Here is a 23,728-nt window from a genome sequence, read left to right on the forward strand (position 1 = left end):
CAGCAGATAATAGAATCTAGGTGTCTTCTAGTAAGCTAGACATTAAAAAAAATTGTAAAAACGTAAAACCAATGACACTCAATACATTTGTTTTGTAAGAGTTATTTTCTATAAAAAATGTTATTTTTTAAAAAAATATTTTATTTATCTATTTGAGAGAGAAAGAGAGAGCATAAGCAGGGGGAGGGTCAGAGGGAGATGGAGACACAGGCTCTCCACTGAGCAGAGAGCCCAATGCAGGACTTGATCCCAGCACCCTGGGATCATGGACCTGAGACCAAGGCAGATGCTAAACCATCTGAGCCACCCAGTCAGCCCTAAAAAAGGTTATTTAATATCTAATAGCCTTACTATTTCATTTTAAAATTTTCAGCTTTTATAATACATCAAAAATAGATATATATGGCCCATATTTTTATGTTTTAATATGACCCACACAATTAATTCTTTGGAGTCTCCTTATTAACTACAAGTGTAAAGGAGTCCCATGACAAAAAATTGGAGAATCATGGTATTTGAATTTTAGAAAAAAATCTTAACCTAAGAGAAGACAGGAAAGAATTGTTGCCAGCTAATTCTAAAGAGATTTTGGTGATACAATGGTATTGAGATACCACTCTGCCCCAAATGTGTTAGTGTGTATGTATATGTGTATATATGTCTCTATGTAGCCATAGTTTTAGAAAATGGAGAGTAACAACTATTTCTCAAAGTATGATCATATCCCTCTATTCTCTAGTTATATGATTGAGAAGTATTTTTAAAAATATTCTTGAATCCATGTACTTCTTCACATTAATAACTTTGTATTTTTTATTGTATGCATGAATCATAATTTTCCCAAGATTCCCTAAAATAATGATGATCATAGGAGAAGTCTTACACATTCAGCAAGAATTCCCTGACATCGACTGCCATCCTATTTCAGCACAGGGAACAATTGTTTGGTACAGACATTAATAAGGTGCTACATGAAGGAGGAATTCCCATATTCTGACATTTTGCAGACTGAAAAAGTAATTTCTCTAAAAAATGAAGCCCAAATAAGAAAACTGTAATGGATATTACCATTTGGGCTATTGTTAAGTTCCACAAAGGGCCTTATAAATTGATGTCAGATAGTTTTAAAGAAACAAATTGACAAGATTTACACCAATCTTTAACAAACTCTTTACAAAGAATACAAAAAGAGAAGACTTCCCAACTTGATTTATGAGGTCAACATAATCTTGATATCAAACACTGACAAAAACATGATGAGAAATAAAAATTACATGCCAATCTTTCTTAGGCGCATAATGTAAAATCCTAATAAAATGTTAGCAACTCAAATCCAGCAATATAATAAAACTAATACATCAAGATCAAGTTTGATTTATTTCAGAAATACAAAGTTGGCTTCATATTCTTAAAAGGTAATGTCAATGATATCATTAACAGGGAAAAAAAAGAAAATGAGTATCTCCATAAAGAAAAAAACAGTTTATAAAATTCAACACTCATTCATGATAAAACTCATGATATAAAGTAACTAGGAAAGAAGAGAACTTTCTTTGCTAGAGTATCTACAAAACGCATGCAGCAAAAACACTCAACAGTGGAACAGTAAAAGCTTTCACTCTGAGATGGGGAACAAGATAAAGATGCTTCCTCTCATTGGTTCTGTAGTATTCTGTACTGTGTACAGGTGTCATAAAGCAAGACAACATTAAAAAGAAGGAAATAAAACTTGCTATCTGCAGGTAACATAACTCTATGTAGAAAAATCCATAAAAAATTTCACATGAACTATTACACTAATAAAGGGATTTGAATAAGGTTTCTGGATAATATGATAAAGATGTATTTCTATACACCAGCAACAAATAAAATGAAATTTTAAAAGGATGTCATTTGTGACAGCATCAAAAAATTCACTGGAAAAAATAATCTACCGACAGGAGGTGCAGGATGATACATTGAAAAATATAAATATTGCTAGAGAAAATCTACGTAAGTGGCAGGATAGTCCTATACATAGTTTGGAAGATGTTTTAAAGATGAAAAATGAACCTCAAATTTATCTATAAACTCAAAGCAATCTCAATCAAAATGCAGAGTGTGTGTGTGTGTGTGTGTGTGTGTATGGACAAGTTAATTCCAAAGTTTATATTGAAATGCAAAGAGTCAAGAATAGCAAAAGCAATCTTAAGGAAAAACAGTATTGGAGGACTTGATTACCAGATAGAGGACAGAGATTGAGAGTGTAGTATTGGTATATTATAGGCAAACTGGCAAATAGAATGGAAAGTCAAGAAACAGAATTATATATAAATTGACAAATTATGACAAGGGGGCACTGCAGTGGGGTGAAAAAGGATGATTTTTTTCCAATACTGGTACTGAATTAATTGACTACCCATGGTAAAGAAAAAAAAAAATCTTGTTCCCTACTTCATACCATGCATAAAATCAATCCCAGGATTATAGAAAAGTAAAATAAATCCTTTAGAAAAAAAAATCATAGACTATCATCACCTTGAAGGCAGGCAAAGATTTTCTTTAAAATAGGTCATAAAAGCAAAAACAATAAAGAAAAGCTGACAAATGAAACATTAAAATCAATAACTCCTATTCATCAAAAGATACCAATAAGAGGGTAAAAAGGCAAACCACAAAATGAGATGATATTTACAATACATATTTGACCAGGATTAGCATCCTGAATATGTAAAGAGTAAGTCAGTAAGAAAAAGTCAGATAGTTTCCCCCTCACCTTCCTCCCACCCTTCTCCCCAACCCCCTCCCAAAAAAAAGAAAAAATAAAAAGGACAAGACTTCAAAGACTCTTGAACAGGTACTTTACAAAAAAGGGGATCTATACGGCCAATAAACATGAAATATGCTTACTTCATTAGTTATCAAGGAAATACAATTAAAACCACTACAATATCCTACTGTATACCTGCCAGCATGTCTCAAACTAAAGAAAGACTACTAATCTACTTTCTGCCTCAATGGATTTGCCCATTCTGGACATTTTGAATAAATGGAATCCTATATCATGACTTTATTGACTAGTTTCTTTCACTTAACATGTTTTCAAGGCTTATCCATGTTATAACATGTATCAATACTTCATTCCTTTTTATGGCTGAAAAATTTTCCATTGTAGCATATGCCACATTTTGTTTATCCATTTTCCTGTTGGTAGATGATTGGGTTGTTTATATCTTGTCGCTATTAGGAGTAATGCTGCTATAACCATTTGTATATGAGTTTCTGTGAGGACATATGTTCTCATTCTCTGGGGTACTTATCTAGGAGTGGCACTGCTGGGTTGTATGGTAATACAACATGTTTATTCTTAGGACATGTATACTCTTGTATATTCTTAGGAGGAACACCACATTGCTATCCAAAGTGGTTGCCATTTTACATTTTACATTCCCACCAGCAATGCTGAGGTTCTAATTTCTCCACATCTTGTCAACATTCTTTGCCAACATTCATTTTTTATTTAGATTGTGAAGTGGTATCCCATTGTGGTTTGGTTTGCATTTCCCCAGCTGCAAATGAGAATAAGCATCTTTCCTGTGCTTGTCATTTGTGTATCTTTTTTTTTTTTTTTTTTGAGAAATGTCTATTCAAATTCTTTGACCATTTTAAGTTTAGGTTCCTTGAGTTGTAAGAATTCTTTGCATAATCTGGATACTAGACTTATTAGATATATCATTTACAAATATCTTCTCCCAGGAATGGAAATTCTTATACCTTTTTGGAAAAACTGGCATTATCTACTAAAGCTGAGTATACACATAGTCTTTGGACCTAGCAATCCACATCTACGTACATATGCAATAGAAATTAGAACATATTTCCCACCAGACACATCTGAGTGTTCATAACAGCACAATTCATAATAGCATTGGAAAAGCTGAAAGCTGCTAACACCCTGTAGGGAGGCTTAATGATGATCCTACAAAGATGTCCATATCCTAATCCCTGGGGACCTAGGACCCTTGTGTTTGGCAAAAGGACTTTGCAGATGTATTTAGGATTTTGAGGAGAAATGAGACTTCCAGTTTCCAAGCCAGCAAGGAAGGAGTTTGAAAGTCATCTCTCTACTCTAACAAGCAAAAGGCTGAAGTTAAAAATCTACTCTTTTTAGATTTGTCAGAGAAGTGAGGTCCCAGGGCCAACCCTTGTCCCCTGAATTAGAGATTGGCAAGTGGACATAGAATAACAACTTGCTTAACTAGAAACTCCCAAGCAGAAACCTCTGAGGGTGAGAGTTCTGGGGTAAGAAAGTCTAAACTGTAATTGACAAGTTGCTGGAGACTAACAGCAGTCAAGTCTGTGAGTTAAAAACCCCCAGTCACAGGGGGTTCCCCACGCTTTTGTGAGTTTTACCTCCACGAGCTCTACCAGGATGTCAAAGGGAAAAATGAGAAAAATCCCCTGGTGTTCCCCATCTAGCCATCTTGTCCACCTCAGGTGTAAGGCCTTGGGGGTGGAAATGCGGCCTGGGAAGGACTTGTGAAGTTCACAGCCCAGGGGTGCAGGTTCACTGACACCTAACCACAGGACTAGGGAATGCTTCTTCTCCCCCCAACACCTGACCACCTCATTACTAACGGTCTATTCACTGGAGTAGTTTTTACCCAGTGTATCATGTCCAGCTGTCAACAGAAAATTACAAAGCATAGTAAAAGGCAAAAAGTATTTTGAAGAGACAGAAGCAGCATGAGAATCAGATTCACATATGGCAAAAATGATGAATTATCAGGTCATGAATTTAAAACAACTATGATTAATATGCTAAGGGCTCTAACAGAAAAAGTAGGCAACATGCAAGAATACACAGGTAATAATAAGCAAACAGATGTAAATTCTAAGGAAGAATAAAAAACAAAGGTAGAGTTAAAAAAAAAAAACTATAACAGAAATGAAAAGTACTTTCCATGGGCTAATTAGTTGACATGATATAGATGCGGAAAGAATCTCTGGGTGACAATATATGTTAATAGAAACTTCCAATACTAAAAAGCAAATAGAAAAAAGACTGGAGGGGGAGAGGGGCAAGGAACAGAATATCCTAAAACTGTGGGACTACAAAGATGTAACATATATATAATGGAATTACGAGAAGAAAGGAACAGAAAAATATTTGAAGCAATAATGACTAAGAATTTCCCCCAAATTAATGTCAAGACACTAAACCACAAATCCAGAAAGTTTACAGAACACAAAGGATAAATTCCAAAAAACTACACCTAGGCATAACATAGCAAACCGCATAAAATCAAAGACAAAAAACTTTGAAAGAAGCCAAAGGGGGAAAAAAAACCACCTACGAAGGAAGGGGCAAAGATAAGAATGACGCCCAATTTCTCTTCAGAAACCATGCTATGCTAGCAAGGAGAGTGAAGTGTTGAGGGAGCTTACATTAGATTGCTCAGGTGGGCCCAAGTTAATCACAGGGTTGCTGACACGAGGGAGGCAGCAGGTTCAGAGTGAGAAGCCATGTGGCGGACGCACCCAGCTGAAGATGCTATGCGGTTGGCCTTGAAGATGGAGAAGGGGCCAGGAACCCAAGGAATGCAAGCAGCCTCTAGAAGCTGGAAAGGAAGGAAACGGATGCTCCTTGGAGCCTCCAAATGAAATCAGCACTGCTGACACTTTAACTTCAGCTCAATAAGACTGATTTTGGACTTCTGACCCCCAGAATGGTAAGATCATAAATTTGTATGGTTTTAAGCCACTAAATTGTGGTAACTTGTTACAGCAACAATACAAAACTAATATACACCCATCAATAGCATAATGGATAAATTATAGCATATTTGCATGGTGGAGTATTATGAGGCAATGAAGACGAATAATTATTATTGCTACATGCATTTGTTGATGTGTTGGAGAACTAAAATTGGAAAGACTTGCACCAAAAGAATATAACTCTAAGATCCCATTTGTATAAAGCTTAAAAATAAATAAAACTTATCTATGTGGAAGTTGGGGCATTGGTCACTTGGTGGGTTAGGCAGGGGTGCTGATGAGGAGGGCACATAGTAAGCATATAGGATGCCAGTAATGTCTGTCTTGATTTTGGTGCTGATTAGTGATCTTTCAAACCATGTAACCTGTAATCTGTATACTTTTCTCTAATGTATACTTCAATAAAAAGTGCTTAAAAACAAAAAGATTTAAGTAGTTTAAAAACAAATTCTTGCAAAAAATAGGGGAAAAATTGGTTTAAGATTTAAACATGGTAAACACAAGGTTGCAGATTAGTTAAAACTGAATACCCTATAAAGTGAATAATTACAGTTCTTTCCGCTAATGACTCAATTAATTCCAAGGATTTTCTAGTACATCTCCAATGTCACACAGAAAAGAATGAGTTGGCCTAGACACGCAAACACAGCAGACATACCAAAGTATACCATGATGCCTAGTCAGTGATTTTCTTTCATTAGTCTCCCTTATTTCATCAAGCACTACTTCAAAATAATCTCTTTACAACACCATGACTGCAGAACCCTTTCCAGACTAAAGATTCTATCAGTGGCACTTTTCGTCTATTTCCTCAAGCAAAAATGCTTTTACAAATTCATTTTTCCATGCCTGTGAACAACCTAAGTTTTTCCCATCTTGAAACAAATTATTATCCTCTCATGTATTTTTAGCATTTACACTCAACTATTAGGAGCCAAATACTGTCTAAAAGTAAAGATTTTAAAGTTTTAATGAAAGGATTATGTTAGATAGTAGAGGTATTTTCCTCAAACATTTTGCTGAAGAAAAAAATCTTTGGAGTATTTATTTTAAAGAAATAACGAAGGCCAATGTAAAGGGCAATAGCCATTTGTTCAATAAAGTTAAATGTGCATGTGTTCTCTAGTTGAATTTCAGTAAGAAGTCAAATTGTTCTTATGAAAGTTCTAAAACAAGCATTTAAAAACAGTACTGAAAATTCAGGTGGAACTACCAGCAGGTGTTCTTACCTGTGAGAAAGGACCTATGTGTCAGTGCATCTGCCAAGCTTTTAAATCAGTTTCTGCCCAATAAATAATGATAAAAGGCTACATTTTATCTACTAGAAATGCTAACATAAGATCCTGTAGTTCAAGACATGCTTGTGGGGAAGATGTGCTGATCAAGGTAAACTCCCAATTTAAGGAAACTTATAGGATAGTGAATCTCATGTATTCACTTGTCTCTTACAAAGATCAGAATACTTAATATAATCCTATTAAATCTAACATCTCAACATACTAATGAATCTTAATCATTGTCCAATAAATACAAATTATGTGTAAGAGAATGCAGCAAGTTATTTGAACCTGAATGCAGAGAATAAATACTTTATTAACTGATTACAGTTGAAAGTCACAAACAAAAAAGGGGTATATTAAGGCAGAGCCATATATATATCTATACCTATATGTTGATATAGATATAGATAGACAAATCCAAAGACTGTTACCTCTTTACATTTTAATAACCTCTGCATTTTTCTTTTATCCATTTAGGCAGTGTGCTTTCTTTTCTTCTCAGTTAAAGAAATGAATCTTGGCCAGTATTTCAAAATCATATTTTGATGACAAATTACAGGATTGTGGGTTGAGACAATGACTAGTGTATAAAATGCTATCTGATAGTTTTCTCAGCATATTTCATGTGTGGTGTTATATTTACGTTGGTGTGGAAAATCTGACAACTGATCATCTTCTCTTTTCCAGCAAAACTAACACAATTTTTCAAATGATTTTAACAGTCTTAACTAAAACAAGTTTGGACTTCCAAGTCAGTCAAATGCCCAAAGCATATTATTTTCTGCCTTTCCTAAACCCTCTTATGTTTTAAATAGCCCGTAGAGTATGATCACATGGCTATATTTCTGACCTATAAATTTTGAGTTTTTCAAAATCCAAAATTATTTCCTTATGCAAAGTGGCAATGCAAACAGCAATCCTACGTAGTGTAGAATAATTTTTCTTCTGTATAGCTTCCTTTTATAAAAATGGGCAACCACAAAAAAAAAAAAGAAAGAAAGAAATTTAGTCCATCTGAAAAAGCACTCCAGTTCCCTAATTCCACTTTTGAAGGAGAAGGCAGAGGCCAGTTTACATTATCCCAGAAAACTGAATAAATGGCTTTATTTGGTATCTTCAAGAAGCTTCTCCTTCTGTAGGAGACATAGGTGTTGTAGGAGAAACTGTAACTGGTTTGCGTGCAATTCTGTCTAGTTCTGCGTGAACATCTGACAGGACAGGCTTCTGGCCTACATTGAAGGAAAAGAAACAAGATTTAGATAGAAGTCAAAGTGTCTTTTACACCAATGTCTCTTCATTTAAAAGCTGCCAACAGTTTCATTAACTTTATCTAGCATACTAAGTTATATAGACATCCTTAATTTAAAAATAAATCCTACAAAAAAAATAAATCCCCTCATTTTACATTATTGGGTCTGTTACTAAATGGAAGTAAAACTAGCACCTATCACTTAATCTCATAAAGATATTTGTAAAAAAGGCATAGGACAGTAAGAACAGTAAAACAGAAAACAGCAACAAAATTTTGCAATGTAGAGAGAGTAGAATTTTGCAATGTAGAATGAGCAGTAACCATATCTGCAGTCTTGGGAAAGCTTCATCTTCTACACTGGCAGTGGGAAAAGCCAAGAAGTAATTGTTTATACCCAGAAAACTGTAAAAGGTTCCAAAAATGGTGGCTGCACAATGGTATTTGTGGAAAGGGTGGCAAGAAGATGGGATTAAAAAGGGAAATGGGTTAAAAGGTCTGTTTAAAGGGTAGTTACACAAGCAACAAAAGAAAAATAGACTGAACTTCATAAAAATTAAACACTTTAGTGCTTCAGAGGACACTATCAAGAGGTGAAAGGATAACCAACACAAGGGGAGAAAACATCTGCAAATCCTTTTTCTGATCAAGATCTAGGACACAGAATATATAAAGAACACTTAAAATTCATCAATAAAAAGACAAATAACCCAACTTAAAAATGTACAAAGGACCTGAGTAGACATTTCTCCAAAGATCTACAAATGGTCAACTAACAGAGGAAAGATTCTCAACATCATTAGCTATCAAGGATATGCAAATCAAAATCACAACGAGACTTTACAGTCACTAGGATGGCTCTATTCAAAAAGATGGACAAAAACAAATGTTGGAGAGGATGTGGAGAGATTGGTACCCTCATTCTCTCTTGCTGGAAATATAAAATGCTGCAGTTTTGCAAAAGACTCTGGCAGTTCTTTAAAAACTTTAAATATAGAGTTACTGTATGACCCAACGATTCCTCTCTGGGTATATACCCAAGAAAAATGAAAACATAAAACATGGCATTTGTCAAACATCTGTCAAAAGCATATGTTCACAGTGGTTCTATTTATAATGGCAAAAATGGAAACAATTTAAATGCCCATCAACTAATGTGGCATATTTATACAATGGAATTTTATTCAGTAAGAAGGAGGAATAATGATACGTGCTACAACGTGGATGGACCTTGAAAACACTAAAGAAGGCATATGCTATATGATTCCATTTATATGAAATCTCCAGACAGGCAAATCCACAAAGACAGAAAGAAGATCAGTGGTTGCCTAGGACTAAGGGATTCCAAGGGGAAAAGTTACTGCCAATAGGCCAGAGGTTTGTTTTTGAGGAGATTAAAATGTTTCAAAATTAGATTATAATGGTTTGCATACCTCTGTAAATATACTATAATACTGGATTATATACTTTATTTTTTAAAATATTTCTTGAGCATCCTTTTTAAGAAACCATTTTTTTTTTTAAGATTTTATTTATTTGATGCAGAGAGAGTGTGCACAAACAGGGGGAGTGGCAGGCAGAGAGAGAGAGGGAGAAGCAAGCTCCCCACCAAGCAGGGAGCCTGATGCAGGGGCTCCATCCCAGGGCCTTTTGGATCATGACCTGAGATCATGACCTGAGCCAAAGGCAGATGCTTAACTGACTGAACCACCCAGGTGCCCCTAAATTGTATATTTTAAATGAGAGAACTTTATGGTATGTAAATTATATCTTGATAAAGCTATTTAAAAAAAAGCTCTAGGAACATTACCGGATTTCTTGGCAGATGGTGGTAAACCACTGCTTCCACCTCCAGCCCCACCTCCAGGGCTACCACTGCCCACACCTGGGCCTCCTGGAGAGCCAGTCTTTTTACTCAGCAAACTATTGAAGAAATTTGCCAGGACACCTTCACTTGTAGCTCCAGCTATTAAAAAAAACCCAAAACCGAAAAACTTTAACTCAAAACATTAGATTCTTCTATAAATTATTATTATAGTAATCACACCCAGAAAGCAATTAATACTTAAAGTTTAAGAGCTGTGTATTCCAAATTCAAGTCTAGTTTAATCTTTTGACCCTGGGTAACTTAACTCTAAACTATTCACGTTTAAAAGAAAGTATGAGTAAACTTTAAGAGTATAAGATAATTATTAAAAAATTAGAATGTTATTTTTAAAAAACCAAAAGCATTTAGAACCGATGTTAGATGCTATTATATCTCCCTTTTGAAAAAGGTTCTTCAAAAATGTAATTGTTGAGAAATGTTTGCTTCGAGTATTACAAAAAGCTACCTAATCCTGTATGAAAACCTGTAGAAGTTCCAAGAGAGCAATGGGTAAAGGATAACAAGGAACAATTCACAGAAGAGAAATACCAGGGACAAAGCTCTTACTGGTATTTAGAGAATGCTATTAGGTCGTGGCAAAATTGCAATGCTCAATGTAGATGACTTGTAAAATGAATAAGCCATTTGAAACATATTATCAAAAGGCACAAAAATGGCCTGGCCCTACAGCCTATGTCATCCTCAAGTTCAACATGAGACACCTTTGTATGTTCCAGGCCCTAACACTTGGGACTTCGTTGGAATAAATGTTTGTCTGGAACGAAGAGAGAACCGACTGGGGAGGGTCCTGACCTTTCTGGTCAGCCTGTGCCACCTCTGGCCACAAAAGTTGGGTCAGGGTGGCTGCAGCAGAATCAGGCTATCTAGCACCTAGCAAGGTGCCTTTGTACCTCAGATGTTTTAGGTGTGAGGTGTTTTCAGTGAACCAAAGTTCTGATACCTTGTTTACATGTTTGTTTTTATGGCACTTCAATCAATGTGGCTTTAACCAAAAAATAAAGTGTCCCAGAAGGAAGCCTTAAAAAAAAAAAAAAAAAAAAAAAATTCCCACTTATGGCAATTACTCCTACTGAAATAGCTATTATGCACATAGTTTTTTTCTTTATGTTAACTGCAGTTAACCTATTAACAGATGAATTTCTTCAATGACCTACCTCAGGAGAAGGTTAAATATAACATAAAACTTTCATAAAGCTTAAACCATAGATATGATATATTAAGGCTATACTATAAAACTTTGGTTTGAAGTCTGATTAACTATGAGATTATACTGACAGAGATATAGGTTAGAAGCTACTGCACAAAACAAAAACAGCTATGGAAAAAAGGTGGGAAGCTAGGTAGATTTCCTTTTAGGGTGAAACGTATTGTATTGTTTTCTTTAGAAAAGAGAAAAATGTACCTTTCATGTTTGGATCAATTTTTTTTGACCCTGCAGGGATGGGTGACACACTGGCAACATTGGATGACACGGATCGGTTTGGTGTTCGAGGGGAGCCTCCTGGGACTCTCGGTGAGGCATCCTATGTAAAAATAGGGAAGCCATAATTATCAAAATAGGAAACTTCCAACTTCACCAAAGTTATTATAAAAAGAAATTAGTTTTTAACTGCCCCCCACCCGTTCTACCGGTACATTTACTCTGAAAGCCATTGCTAAAAAACGTTTAGCAATTGTGTCCTCATTATCAGAAAATACCAGAGACCCATCACATTTTAGAATACAAATTCCCCTTACATGGGAAAAGGATATATTGATAATGGGGTGTGATTAAAAGTATAAGCATGGGAGTCAGAGCTGAGTTCCAATCTGGACTTGCATCCTACTAGCTGTAAAAACTCAGGCGAACCATAAGGTCCTCCACAGACTCCATATCCCCACCTGCAGAATGGGGCTGGGAGTACCTGTCTCACAGGGCTGTTGTAAGGATAAGGAAATAACAGATAAATGGTTCCACACAGTAACTTGTGCATGACAAATAAGGCAAAATGGATCTTTAGGATTTAAATATTCTAATAAAGGAGTGAAGTTTACTCTTTAAGATGTCACAAATCCCAAAGAATTTTTAATTCTTCTATCAAAGCACACCCATAGGAGGCATGTATACAAATAAGAAAAAAAGGAACTCAACCAATAATGTATGGCACTTTAATAATTTTGTCAAAATCTGTAATACTGACCACAGGCCTTCCAGCTGCAGTTGGTGGCTGCTTTGCTAAAAGGGACTGAAAAACACACAAGAGTTCTAAGGTTAGACACTTATAGCATGTACTACTGTATTCTGAAAAGTATGTAGGAATGGTTTACCCATTAACCACTCTAAATCTGCTTCTGATATAATTTCATACCTGTAACTTCATAAGAAACACTTGATCATCTTCTGCCACAATTTCCTTCTCATGGACAAACTGAAATGAGCAACATATAAATCATCAAGTCTAATATAGTATGCTAAAACCATTAATAACATACTTTCTAGACTAATTATTTTTAAAAAAATTCAATACAAACATTACATATATTTACACGAGTGAGCTGCCCGACCCAAGCCCCTATGCAAAGCTGTCCAATGACCATCTGCAATAGTATAAATGTTTGATAGCTGTGCTGTCTAATACTCTAGCCACCAGTCACCTGTAGCTATTGCACATTTGAAATGTGGCTACTACTGGGCACCTGGGTGGCTCAGTAGGTTAAGCATCTGAGTCCTGACTTCAGCCCAGGTAGTGATCTTGGGCTCGGGAGACTGCATTGAGCATGGAACCTGCTTCAGATTTTCTCTCTCCCTCTCTCTCTGCCCTCCCCCCACCTTGTGTCCTTGCTCTCAAAAAAAGGAAAGGAAAAGGAAAAAGAAAAAGTAAAAGAAATGTGGCTACTGTGAATCAGGTAGTGAAAATTTAATATTATTTAGTTTTACTTAATATGTATTTAAAAGCCATATGTATTTAAAAGTTCCAGTAGCTGCGGAACTGGACAACACAACCTTAAAGTCAATAGGTATATTAATCAGGCCTATGTCAACCAACAGTTAGGTGTTTTAAAAGGGCCAATAATATCCCAGGTGAGTGAAAAGTGACTTGCGCCTGGTTTCTCTGAAATAAAAATAAAATGGCTCTTCTACCTGCTGAATAATTAGGCAAAAAGAAGCAGCAACCATCTCTCGCTTCTACTATTTCTGTACAATATATGCTATGGGTCTATTTCCCACCAGCAGCCAGAGTAATCCTTTGAAAAGGTCAAGCAGATTATATGACTCCTCTGCTCAAACTCCCCCTCCACTCGCTTTCCATCCCACTCAGAATGGAATTCAAAATCCTGACTCAGCTGAATGAGAAGGCCCCCCGGAAGATCTTAACTCTGCCTTCCATCTCCTATCAGTCTGGCCCTCCTTTTCACTTTTTTCCAGCCTCTTTGTCCTCCTCCTACATTCCTGCCTCAGGGCATGTGCACTTTCTGCTCCCTCAGCAGGCAACACTCTCCCCTCTAATCAGAGCCATTCCCTAACCACTCCTAGAACAGCACCCCTCCGAGCCCCTGCTCCCCACCCCCCACAACAGGCCTTTGGAGCCACAGCACTTATCTGCACTTGAGCAGTGGCATGTGCACTGATTTACTATTGCATCATTGTCCTATTTAGCACCCTGTGCATAAACAGTGGCTCAGGAGGTATGAGTGGGATGAATAAAAAACAACTTACAGCACCATTCTGTTGGTAAAAGAGAATGGGAAAACTATTGCTTTTTTTTTCTTGATGTGTTTATTTCTTTTAACAGACATCCAAACCAAACACCATGCCAACTGAGTTTTCATTTGTCATTAATAATCTTATTTCTAATTACCCACAAACAGAAGACAGATGCTCAGTTTCAATGTTTGTATTTTTTTTCAATGTTTGGATTAAGTAAGAATCTTATTAAATGTTAACTCAAAATTATTTTTTCTAAAGTATGTCCACTTAAATGTCACTGCCAAGTACTGCATGTAAATACTTCTGTTTATACAACTTTTGAGAAATATCTGTAACATCTAACTATAGAATATGATGTATTACTTAACATGGAATCAAAATACATGAAAGAAGAGTACTTTCTGGAAGCAGATTTAAAGACACAGAATGACATCTAATAGTTAAGACTAAACTGGAAGCTCCTGGATAGCTGTGGGCTAACCTGGATAACTAGCGACTATGGAGAAGATTCCCGATCTGCCTCAACAGATAGAGGCTGGTAAGATTATTCTACCAATATTTTTTGGCTTTTGGCTGAGTTCTAGGATAGGAAGTTCACAGCGTCAACCTACTCAAACTCTTCAAGATCCACATATTCACTACCAATTCATTATTTCCATTAGAATATGGAATCCACCCTAGTATTTTCTAATATAAATATGCCAAAGGCTAAGGAAGAATTCAGTAACTGAACAGCTGGTTTATATTTCGATAACACAGATTTTTATTTTGAATTGACATTAGAAACACCCAAATTATACGTAGAAAACCGGTGGTAGGAAAGAACCCCCCCCTTACTTTTCCAACTATAATCTTAGAATTATGGACTCCCCCCTCAGTTTAAAAGGCCAAATACTGAGACTATATATACTAAAACTGTTACCTTTCGGACAGGTGGCTTAGTTATAATGTCTTCAAAATTATCTTCTGCCTTTAATGTCTGAAAATTTTCATGTAATATTCCTATTTTCTTATCATTATCCCACCCTGCTGGACTGGAAAGAAACACATATTATAAATCTCAAGCATTTATATAGTCATTCCTTCATTAAATCCACGATCATATTAAATGAAACAAATCTGACCAATTATGAAGACCTAATCAGCTTTTCGGGTACCTGGCTCAGTTGGTTAAGCATCTGCCTTCTGCTCAGCTCATGATCCTAGTGTCCCAGGATGGAGCCTCACATCAGGCTCCCTTTTCTCAGCAGGGAGTCTGCTTCTCCCTCTCCCTTTGCCCCTTCCTCATCCACTCCTGCTCTCTCTCGCTATATCAAATAAATAAAATCTTAAAAACAAAATAAAATGAATCAGCTTATAATTATAAATTTACTAATTTCTACATAAAAGGTTCTTAATCTTCCTGATTTAAAAAATGCACAGTTATGGGACGCCTGGGTGGCTCGGCTGGTTGGGCAGCTGCCTTCGGCTCAGGTCATGATCCCAGCGTCCTGGGATGGAGTCCCACATCGGGCTCCTTGCTCAGCAGAGAGCCTGCTTCTCCCTCTGCCTCTGCCTGCCATTCTGTCTGCCTGAGCTCACTCTTTCTCCCTCTCTCTCTCTCTCTGATAAATAAAAAAAATAATAAATAAAAAATGCACAGTTATAGGGGTTCTTGGGGGGTGTGTGTCTGGTTTATTATTACCTCTCAATGTATTCACATAACTTTTTGAAAGGATGTCTAGATTATACATTGGGTCCTTTATCAAAACCAATCAAAAAGTAAGTAAATACACAGATATATGCACTCAACAATTCAGCTATATAGAATAGGAAGGGAATCCAAAAGGGGCTCAAGCCAGCAATAAATCTAACAGGCAAAGATTAACAGATCATGGCAGGTTATAAATAAAACAGTCTAGAAGAGAGTCTCACCTTTTCATCATGCAAAGATCTATTGGTCTTACCTCAAAACCAAAAATGAGAATTCACCACCAAACTGCAGCAATAACAACACATGATTAAATATACACTGAAGGGGATACTTACATAAACACTGCATCTTTTTCCACAACAACAGCAGGAATCTTATAGGGAAATCCATACAGTTTCTGAACAATATATTTATATACTAAATCTATATTTTTGTTTTCTTTTACTGAAGTGTAAATAAGCGCTGCACCATCTGAATAACACCGTTAAGGCAACTTTTAGACAAATCCCATGAAGAGATACCATAAAGTTCTGTGTTCTCAGCTTAACAGTTACATGCATAGTAGTTTCAAAAATAATTCTGAAAGGTACATTATAGGTAGTCAAGAATTTCAAAGTATAAAATACATATAAGCTAAAATGCAAATAAAACAATCTTTACATGATCAACTTCATTTAGGAGGGCAAAAGTCTCATTAAGCCAAGAAAGTAAAAGTAAATTTAACAATACACTGCTACTGGGGCACCTGGGTGGCTTAGTGGGTTAAAGCCTCTGCCTCTGGCTCAGGTCATGATCCCAGGGTCCTGGGATCCAGCCCCACATTGGGCTCTCTGCTCTTCGGGAGCCTGCTTTCTCCTCTCTCTCTCTGCCAACTTGTGATCTCTGTGTCAAATAAAAAAATGAAATCTTAAAAACAAAACAAAACAAAAAAAAATCACTGCTTCTACATCTCCATTTAAAGCCCAAGACATGACTGGCTTTGTTTTTAACCTTCCTAAACTTCATGAGGGAGGGATATTATTTATCAACAACTATTTTGCTTACATTTAAAAAAAAATGGTGTATACTAGTATCTCTTGTGGTTTTCACTAGCCCTGGGAATTAGAACTTTAGGACCAAAGCTCTGGAGACCTCTCTGAAAAGAGATAAATCAACAGGTACCATCAGGACACTTTCAGGCATGATTCAAGGCAAAAGTTGATTTATGACCAAAACTTGAGTCCTTCACCGCAGGATATATTAATTAAAGCAGACCCTACCAAACGGTATGGCAGATCCAAAGATCAAGAGAGGCCTGTGGAAAAGGGGCCGATGATATGGTCAGAGTGGCTATCAGAAATTCTATGGCCACTGCTAAGGACCACACTCTAGCATTGCTTACTGTGTCCTGAGATAATAACTTAGACCAAAGGGAAATGTTGGGAATGGTCAAACTTCTACTTCTGAAGTGGGATACTCATATTTACTGGCGCATGAACCGAGGCTTATGAATCTAAAAGTGGTATTGCTAATTACGACTTCTCATAAAACTTGATAGAAACAAACATCATCATCTTAATAAGTAAAAGCTTAATTATGTCAACTTTTCATTAATGAGTGATTTTTTCTCATGAGAACCAGCTTATGATGCAGCTGAAAAATTTGCACTGTAATTAGCACTGAAAAAAAGCTTAGAAATAAAGATGATTTTGAACTGCTGCTTTCACACACGTGTGCACGTGTCTATCTTGAAGTGACTTCTCGTTTGTATTCTTTTAAAATCAATGGGCTCTCCTAAAGGTCTGTAATTATTTTAGCAGAGTCTCCTCCTGATTACATTTCTGTATGCACATTTTCAAGAGGATTAAATAACTGTTTAAAGAGACTACTCCCAAATCTGCTAATCTTCAAAGATAACAAAAAGTCTATAGACCTCTACTTCAATTACTCCCACTTTTTGTCTTCTTTTTAAAGTCTCTTATGTAGACAAATGCCCTTCAATTCAACCCAAGTCAACTATTATGTGACAGGAAAAAAGAAAGGGCTAGGGCTACAGAGAGGACAAAGTACTGAGGGGAAAAGGGGAAAGGGAAACTACCAGTGTCAAGTGATCTTATTCATTATCCAGCTAGGCTTCTTGTAAGTGGTCCTTAAATTAAATGTCCATTAATGAAAATGAAAATGAAAAACTAAAGACTCTATAAACATGTATATATCACTTATGATTCCTGTCTACTCCTAATGTCATCATTTCTTCACTTTTCAGACACAAAAGCTTTGGTCAGGAATGCAACCACAGACTCTCTGGTCCCAGAGGGGTGGGAGAGAACAGCTCTCCTCAGTGCACTCAAGCTGTGGCAGTTTTCAATAGCAAATTATCTTAAAAGCATTCATGTACAACACTCATTTTATCCTTCTTTTAGCTGTGAATGTTATTCAGTGGCTTCTCGAATCTGTGCAACCTAGACAAGATTCCTTATAACTGGTTTTCTAACCTTGTGATCATCAAAATCACCCAGAAAGCTTTTTAAAAGTAGAGATTCTTCAGTCTCACCTTGAAATGTTCCAATTCAGCAAGGCTTAGCTGGGCACAGCCAGATTTTGAGACCATTGCATTAGACTGTATATAGAGATGGTAACACACTGAACATATTAAAAATGGGAACACACAAACCTAAGTATTGATCTCGCCCCCAAACACTACTCCCGATAAATGAATACTACTATCAAAATGTTTACAATGCCAACTCATTAGAACCTTCCACAAAAGACTGATAATTGGTAATTATTTTTCTTAGGCATAATCCTTTAAAACACAGCAAATTAAAGTTACATATTTCAGTACTTACTTTTATAGCTCAAAATACTCAGATATAAATGATTTGGGAGCTAAACTGAAATTTCTAACCAGAGCAGGAGGAAAAAAGCTTACAGAATTTCTAAAGTCCATCCATTTAATTCCCTTAATTAAAAAAAGCAAATAAACAGGTAAAGTACATTGCACTGATCAACCAGGAAAAGGATACATTGTAAACAAAACTTCCGGATATGCGACTGAATAAAATCAAAATGTTCATCTCTGTAGTCATGTTCTTTCTCCAATACACTAATGGCATCACACTGTTGAGTTAAAATAATTTTTAAAAAGTCATTAACTTTAATCAAAGTTAAATATAATGATGTAATAAACAGTTTTGGGTAGGGGAGCATCACAAAGCTACCACTCCAATATGGTGACTGAATACGAGAATATCAGAATATTGATTACTCCTATCTGTCTAGATTCTTTTAGCTAGAGTCAAGACTAAGAATAATTTTCTTTAAAATGTATTAATGTCCATGCTCTATTGGATGCTGAAAATACCAAAGACAAAGTTCTGGTATAAAGGAATAAAGAGTAACGGGACAAGCACATGGTTGCTCACACCTGCTGACTCAACTCCTTTTGACTTAAACAGTTTTTAAGTTCTAAACTCTATTCCAGTACTATAAAACACTGTATATCTGGGAGTCTGCACCTTTACCTATTTCCTCTTTGCTCCTCTGTGTATCTGGTAACTCTGAACTGACCTTCAAATCTTTTCAGCTCTTTTGTTCACTGTGATTACAATCTTACCAACAGGAAAAAAAGGGGGAATGACAGGCTATTTTTGAACTGTCACCTGTACAGTCAATGAGATGATTCTGAATTCGGCTTGCTACACTAAAATGTTACAAAAAATAAACATGATGTCCAAATAACTTCATCAAAACCCTTTGGAACTGAAGGTATGAAACTAAAAAATAACCACTTAATAATAATGTTCACTATACCTAATATTGGTTTGGGGGTCAAATCTGATATGCTTTTTTTGTTATGCATATATACATCATACAACAGAGTCTCTTTGTAATCACGAAATTGTCCATTTTACAGAACACAGAGTAATTGCTTCAAATTACTAAAGATATTTATCATAATTATATTGTTGACTTTTGATACTTTTGGTGGAACACACTTAAATGAAGTAAGAGATTTGGACCTAAGGACAAGAAGACATTTAGTCTCTGAATCTCAATTTCGAGTCTTTAAGGAGAGTTGAACTGCCATTATTTCTCTGTCCTGAGATACCTCTCCCATCCCCTTACACATTTTAAAAGCTCTTAAGCTACTACAAAATTGACGATTGTCTTAGAGTCTGTGAAGTACAACAGATAATCTCTTTTGGTTTAAAAATCTTATGAATCTGACTCATTTGATACTAATTCAGGTCCCTTTAAACTTAACATTTTTCCTTTGAAAATAAGAGTTTTGTTTTGTCTTTTTTTTTTTTTTTTTTACAAGAGACAAGTTGTGTAAAACAAGAAAAGTATCTGCCAACAAACAGCTCTTTGTCAAACAAAATAAAATAAACCACACACAAAAGGATTCTAGTGTGAGAGTTTAAAAACCTTTTTACAGTAGAGGGCATCTAGGTGGCTCAGTGGGTTAAGCCTCTGCCTTCAGCTCAGGTCATGATTTCAGGGTCCTGGGATTGAGCCCCCGCATCCCCCCCCACTCTCTGCTCAGCAGGGAGCCTGCTTCCCCCCTCTCTCTGCCTGCCTCTGCCTATTTGTGATCTCTCTCTCTCTGTCAAATAAATAAATAAAATCTTTTTTTTTTTTTTAAGGATTTTATTTATTTATTTGACAGTCAGAGATCCCAGAGAAGCAGGCAGAGAGAGAGGAGGAGGCAGGCTCCCCGCTGAGCAGAGAGCCCGATGCGGGGCTCCATCCCAGGACCCTGGGATCATGACCTGAGCCGAAGGCAGAGGCTTTAACCTACTGAGCCACCCAGGTGCCCCTAAATAAATAAAATCTTAAAACAAAACAAAACCTTTTTGCAGAAAAGGTATAAGTAACAATTAACTACACCACAATCACTATTTGAAATGCAGATACCAGATTTTGATTTTATTATTTTAAATGCTATCCCCGTTTCTTTGTTATTGATAATTTACAACCGTAAAGTTTAAAAAAAAACTTAAGCTAGATTAATTTTTTTTAATCATTGTTATTCCAAAGATGAGTAAGTGCCATACCTCCCTTCAATTATGTGCAAATTTTTATGTTAGGAAAACATTAATAATTTTATATCTCAAAAGGTTTATATGTTCTGTCATTTCCTTAATATTCTATGATTTACAAACAATAAAGACATACTACTTAGGACCAAATGGGAAGAAGATGAACTTGAAGCAGAAGTTATTTTTAAAGGGAATTTGGTTTTATGAAAAAAGTGTATATAATGTTGGAACTAAATTAGCAGGATTTGGCAACAGCAATACTATCAGAACCTCTTTAGTAAATAAAAAGCCCTTGATAAATACATAACAACTTTACATAATGAGTACTAGTAGGTGTTTAAGTCTATTTTATCTTAAGTATATAATCTGCTGATATTAGGATATTAGTGTATCACAATTTAATGTAGAACGTGTTTTATAAAAATCAATACTGAAGTTCTCACCTTACCTGTAGTATTTCTACTCAACTGACTGACAATGAAGTCTAACTGAAATTAGGAATATGAAATTCAATCATGAACAGAGTATCTGAAGTAATGTTTTCCTTCAAAGAAACTATGATTAAGATCACAAATCCAACATGTCATTATCATTCAATTTTTTAAACTATTATTTCTATTTGTTAAGAAAAATTATCTAGGAAAGCTAGTTTGTCAACTCCAAAAGGAGGCTGGAAAACAAAACAGTTGGTCATCCTTGGTTAATACCAGTAGTAGAATCTCTAGGAAGGAAGCTAACCTTTGTGCAAACTACTAGTACTGGGATGCCCAAGTTATGTGTAAGCGTGTCCGCACCCAGAGGTAAAACCACACTGTCGTCTTTGTCTTCCTGTGACCCAGTATTTCTTCTCTGAGGAGAGGCTGGAAAATCTTCTCCCGGCTCTACATATTCTTGGAAGTCTCTAATCACTGAAAATCAAAGTAAATAACTGAATACATAGTTTAGAAATTGCTCTATTTGAGCAGGTACCTTTTTTGCCATAATCTAAGTATGTATTTTAATGAGACTTTATACTTAGTCTTATGTAAGAGAAGAAACAAAAAGGGTTTGAGAAATCTGTTTCAAAGACAGGACAGAAACACTAGACCCACATTAATTATGAGGAGGCAGACTACAACACTAAGTGGCTTCAAAGAGTGGGGTTCAATGTAAGCCCAGTTCTGTCTGTGCAAATTACTTTGGGAAAGTCACATCTGGCTTTGCTTTTCTACATTCTCTAATTTACAAAGGGGACTAAGAGGATAAAAAATAGGTGTGTGTATGTGTGTGTGTGGCAGGAGGAGGGGTAGGGGGGAGTGTTCCACAATTTAAAAGTTAGACGTAGGGGTGCCTGGGTGGCTCAGTCAGTTAAGCATCTGCCTTCAGCTCAGGTCATGACCCTGGGGTCCTGGATGGAGCCCCACATTGGGCTCCCTGCTTAGGGGAGCCTGCTTCTCCCTCTCCCTTTGCCCCTCCCCCTGCTTGTGCTCTCTTGTTCTCTCTCAAATAAATACATAAAATCATAAATGAACAAATGAATGAATAAATGAATGAATGTCCGACCTACATGACTTTCTAACATTACTTTCCTTTCTCTAAACCCTTTATTCAGGTCTTCTCCTTTTTACTGAGGTGCAAACCTGGGTCAAATTCACTGTAATCCTGGTAAGAATTAATGAGGTATAACCAATGCTAATAAATTTTTAGAACTCATTTGCAAGTCTGTCAAAACCTTCACTTTACAAAAACAGTATATGTATATTTCCGACTACTCACACTTTTGTTCCATTTCTTTCATTTCTTCAGGAGGAATTTTCAATTTGTCAATATGTTCTCTCACAACACTTGCCCATTTCTGTAGAGAATCCAAAGCAGTCCAAGGCTTTGACATATCCACAACTAGCATAACTAGAGTGTCCTTCAGAGAAATGGCATCCAGTGAAAATTTAAGGAGGCCCTTGTGATACAGGTCTCCATCTAAGATCCATACATTACATCTTGTTTGATCTACAATAGACAAAAGAAAGTTACCAAGGCAACAGGATTATTTCATTATTCAACTAACAATACTACTTAGTATCTTAGGGCACCTCCACAGGAGAGGTCTCCTTTGACAAGCTTCAACTATTTAGGTAGGTCATATCTATCAACTTAGTAAAGCCCTAACAAACATTCAGGACAATGATTTAACTGCCAATACAGAACACCAGCAGCCTCTACTGCTGATTTCTCAAACCCAAATCACGGACACGAATTACATGTTTCTATTCTTACTATCACAAACTCTCTCTCTCTTCTTATCAGCAGAGATACCCATGCATATTCAGGATATTATACATAAAAATGAGAAGGCAAGTGATGTATACAAGAAAAAATGGCTGATCAGATTGAAAAAATCTGGGGAGTATGACATTTTTGTGTCAAAAATGAAAAGGCGAAAAGGGAGTGAACAAAAGAACCCTAGGATACTATTATTTTACTATCTGAGGGGGAAATGAACTGAAAAATTGAGATTCTTCAAGGATAGCAAGAAAGCTAGTCTATACACCAGAATACCTTAAGATGTTAAAAAATATCACTATATGAATTCCAATCCCAAAACAATAAAAGTATGTTCACATTTTTATTTAACTATTCACTGACTAGCATGACAGACTAGGACTCCTAATGAAAAATGACACACTAAGAAAAGTCAGACTAATATGAGCAGCAGTACATCTCAATAAATGACACTCACCTTCCCTGTCTTCATCATGAACATTTAAGTACAAATATTCCAAGCCTCTTCCTTTCTTGTACTCTTCTATTCCCTGAATTTTTCTTATTAAGCTTGTTTTCCCAGCTCCATCTTCACCTGTAAAAGAAGACGAGTCTTTTAAATTATAATATAGATTATTTAAAGATGCTTTCTAGGGGCACCTGGGTGGCTCAGTAGGTTAAAGCCTCTGCCTCCGGCTCAGGTCATGAGCCCAGGGTCCTGGGATGGAGCCCCGCATCAGGCTCTCTGCTCAGCAGGGAGCCTGCTCCCCCACCCCACCCCGCACCTCTGCCTACTTGTGATCTCTGTCTAATACATAAAATCTTAAAAATAAATAAATAAATAAAGAGGCTTTCTAGTGTCAAGTGAAAAATCCAACTAGAACTAACCTCAACCAAAAGGATAATTTGAT

At 36.2% G+C, this 23,728-nt stretch overlaps 1 protein-coding gene across 1 annotated transcript in view; it reads right to left on the reverse strand.

The window, feature by feature from the left end:
• Positions 1-786: 786 nt before the first annotated feature.
• Positions 787-23,728, reverse strand: part of DYNC1LI1 (dynein cytoplasmic 1 light intermediate chain 1) — a 48,396-nt gene continuing 25,454 nt past the window's right edge. The window contains exons 3-13 of the mRNA XM_004754294.3: positions 23,296-23,412; positions 22,335-22,565; positions 21,318-21,487; positions 18,561-18,654; positions 15,891-16,026; positions 14,785-14,896; positions 12,523-12,582; positions 12,355-12,399; positions 11,577-11,697; positions 10,097-10,252; positions 787-8,266 (exon numbers count right to left, since the gene is read on the reverse strand). Of these exons, the coding sequence (XP_004754351.1) occupies positions 8,154-8,266; positions 10,097-10,252; positions 11,577-11,697; positions 12,355-12,399; positions 12,523-12,582; positions 14,785-14,896; positions 15,891-16,026; positions 18,561-18,654; positions 21,318-21,487; positions 22,335-22,565; positions 23,296-23,412 (1,355 nt within the window). The 3' untranslated portion in view covers positions 787-8,153. The remainder of the gene's footprint in view (positions 8,267-10,096; positions 10,253-11,576; positions 11,698-12,354; positions 12,400-12,522; positions 12,583-14,784; positions 14,897-15,890; positions 16,027-18,560; positions 18,655-21,317; positions 21,488-22,334; positions 22,566-23,295; positions 23,413-23,728) is intronic.

This window comes from Mustela putorius, unplaced genomic scaffold, assembly GCF_011764305.1.
Source record: "Mustela putorius furo isolate JIRA1106 unplaced genomic scaffold, ASM1176430v1.1 tig00003834_pilon_pilon_pilon, whole genome shotgun sequence".
In the NCBI taxonomy this organism is placed as follows: domain Eukaryota; kingdom Metazoa; phylum Chordata; class Mammalia; order Carnivora; family Mustelidae; genus Mustela; species Mustela putorius.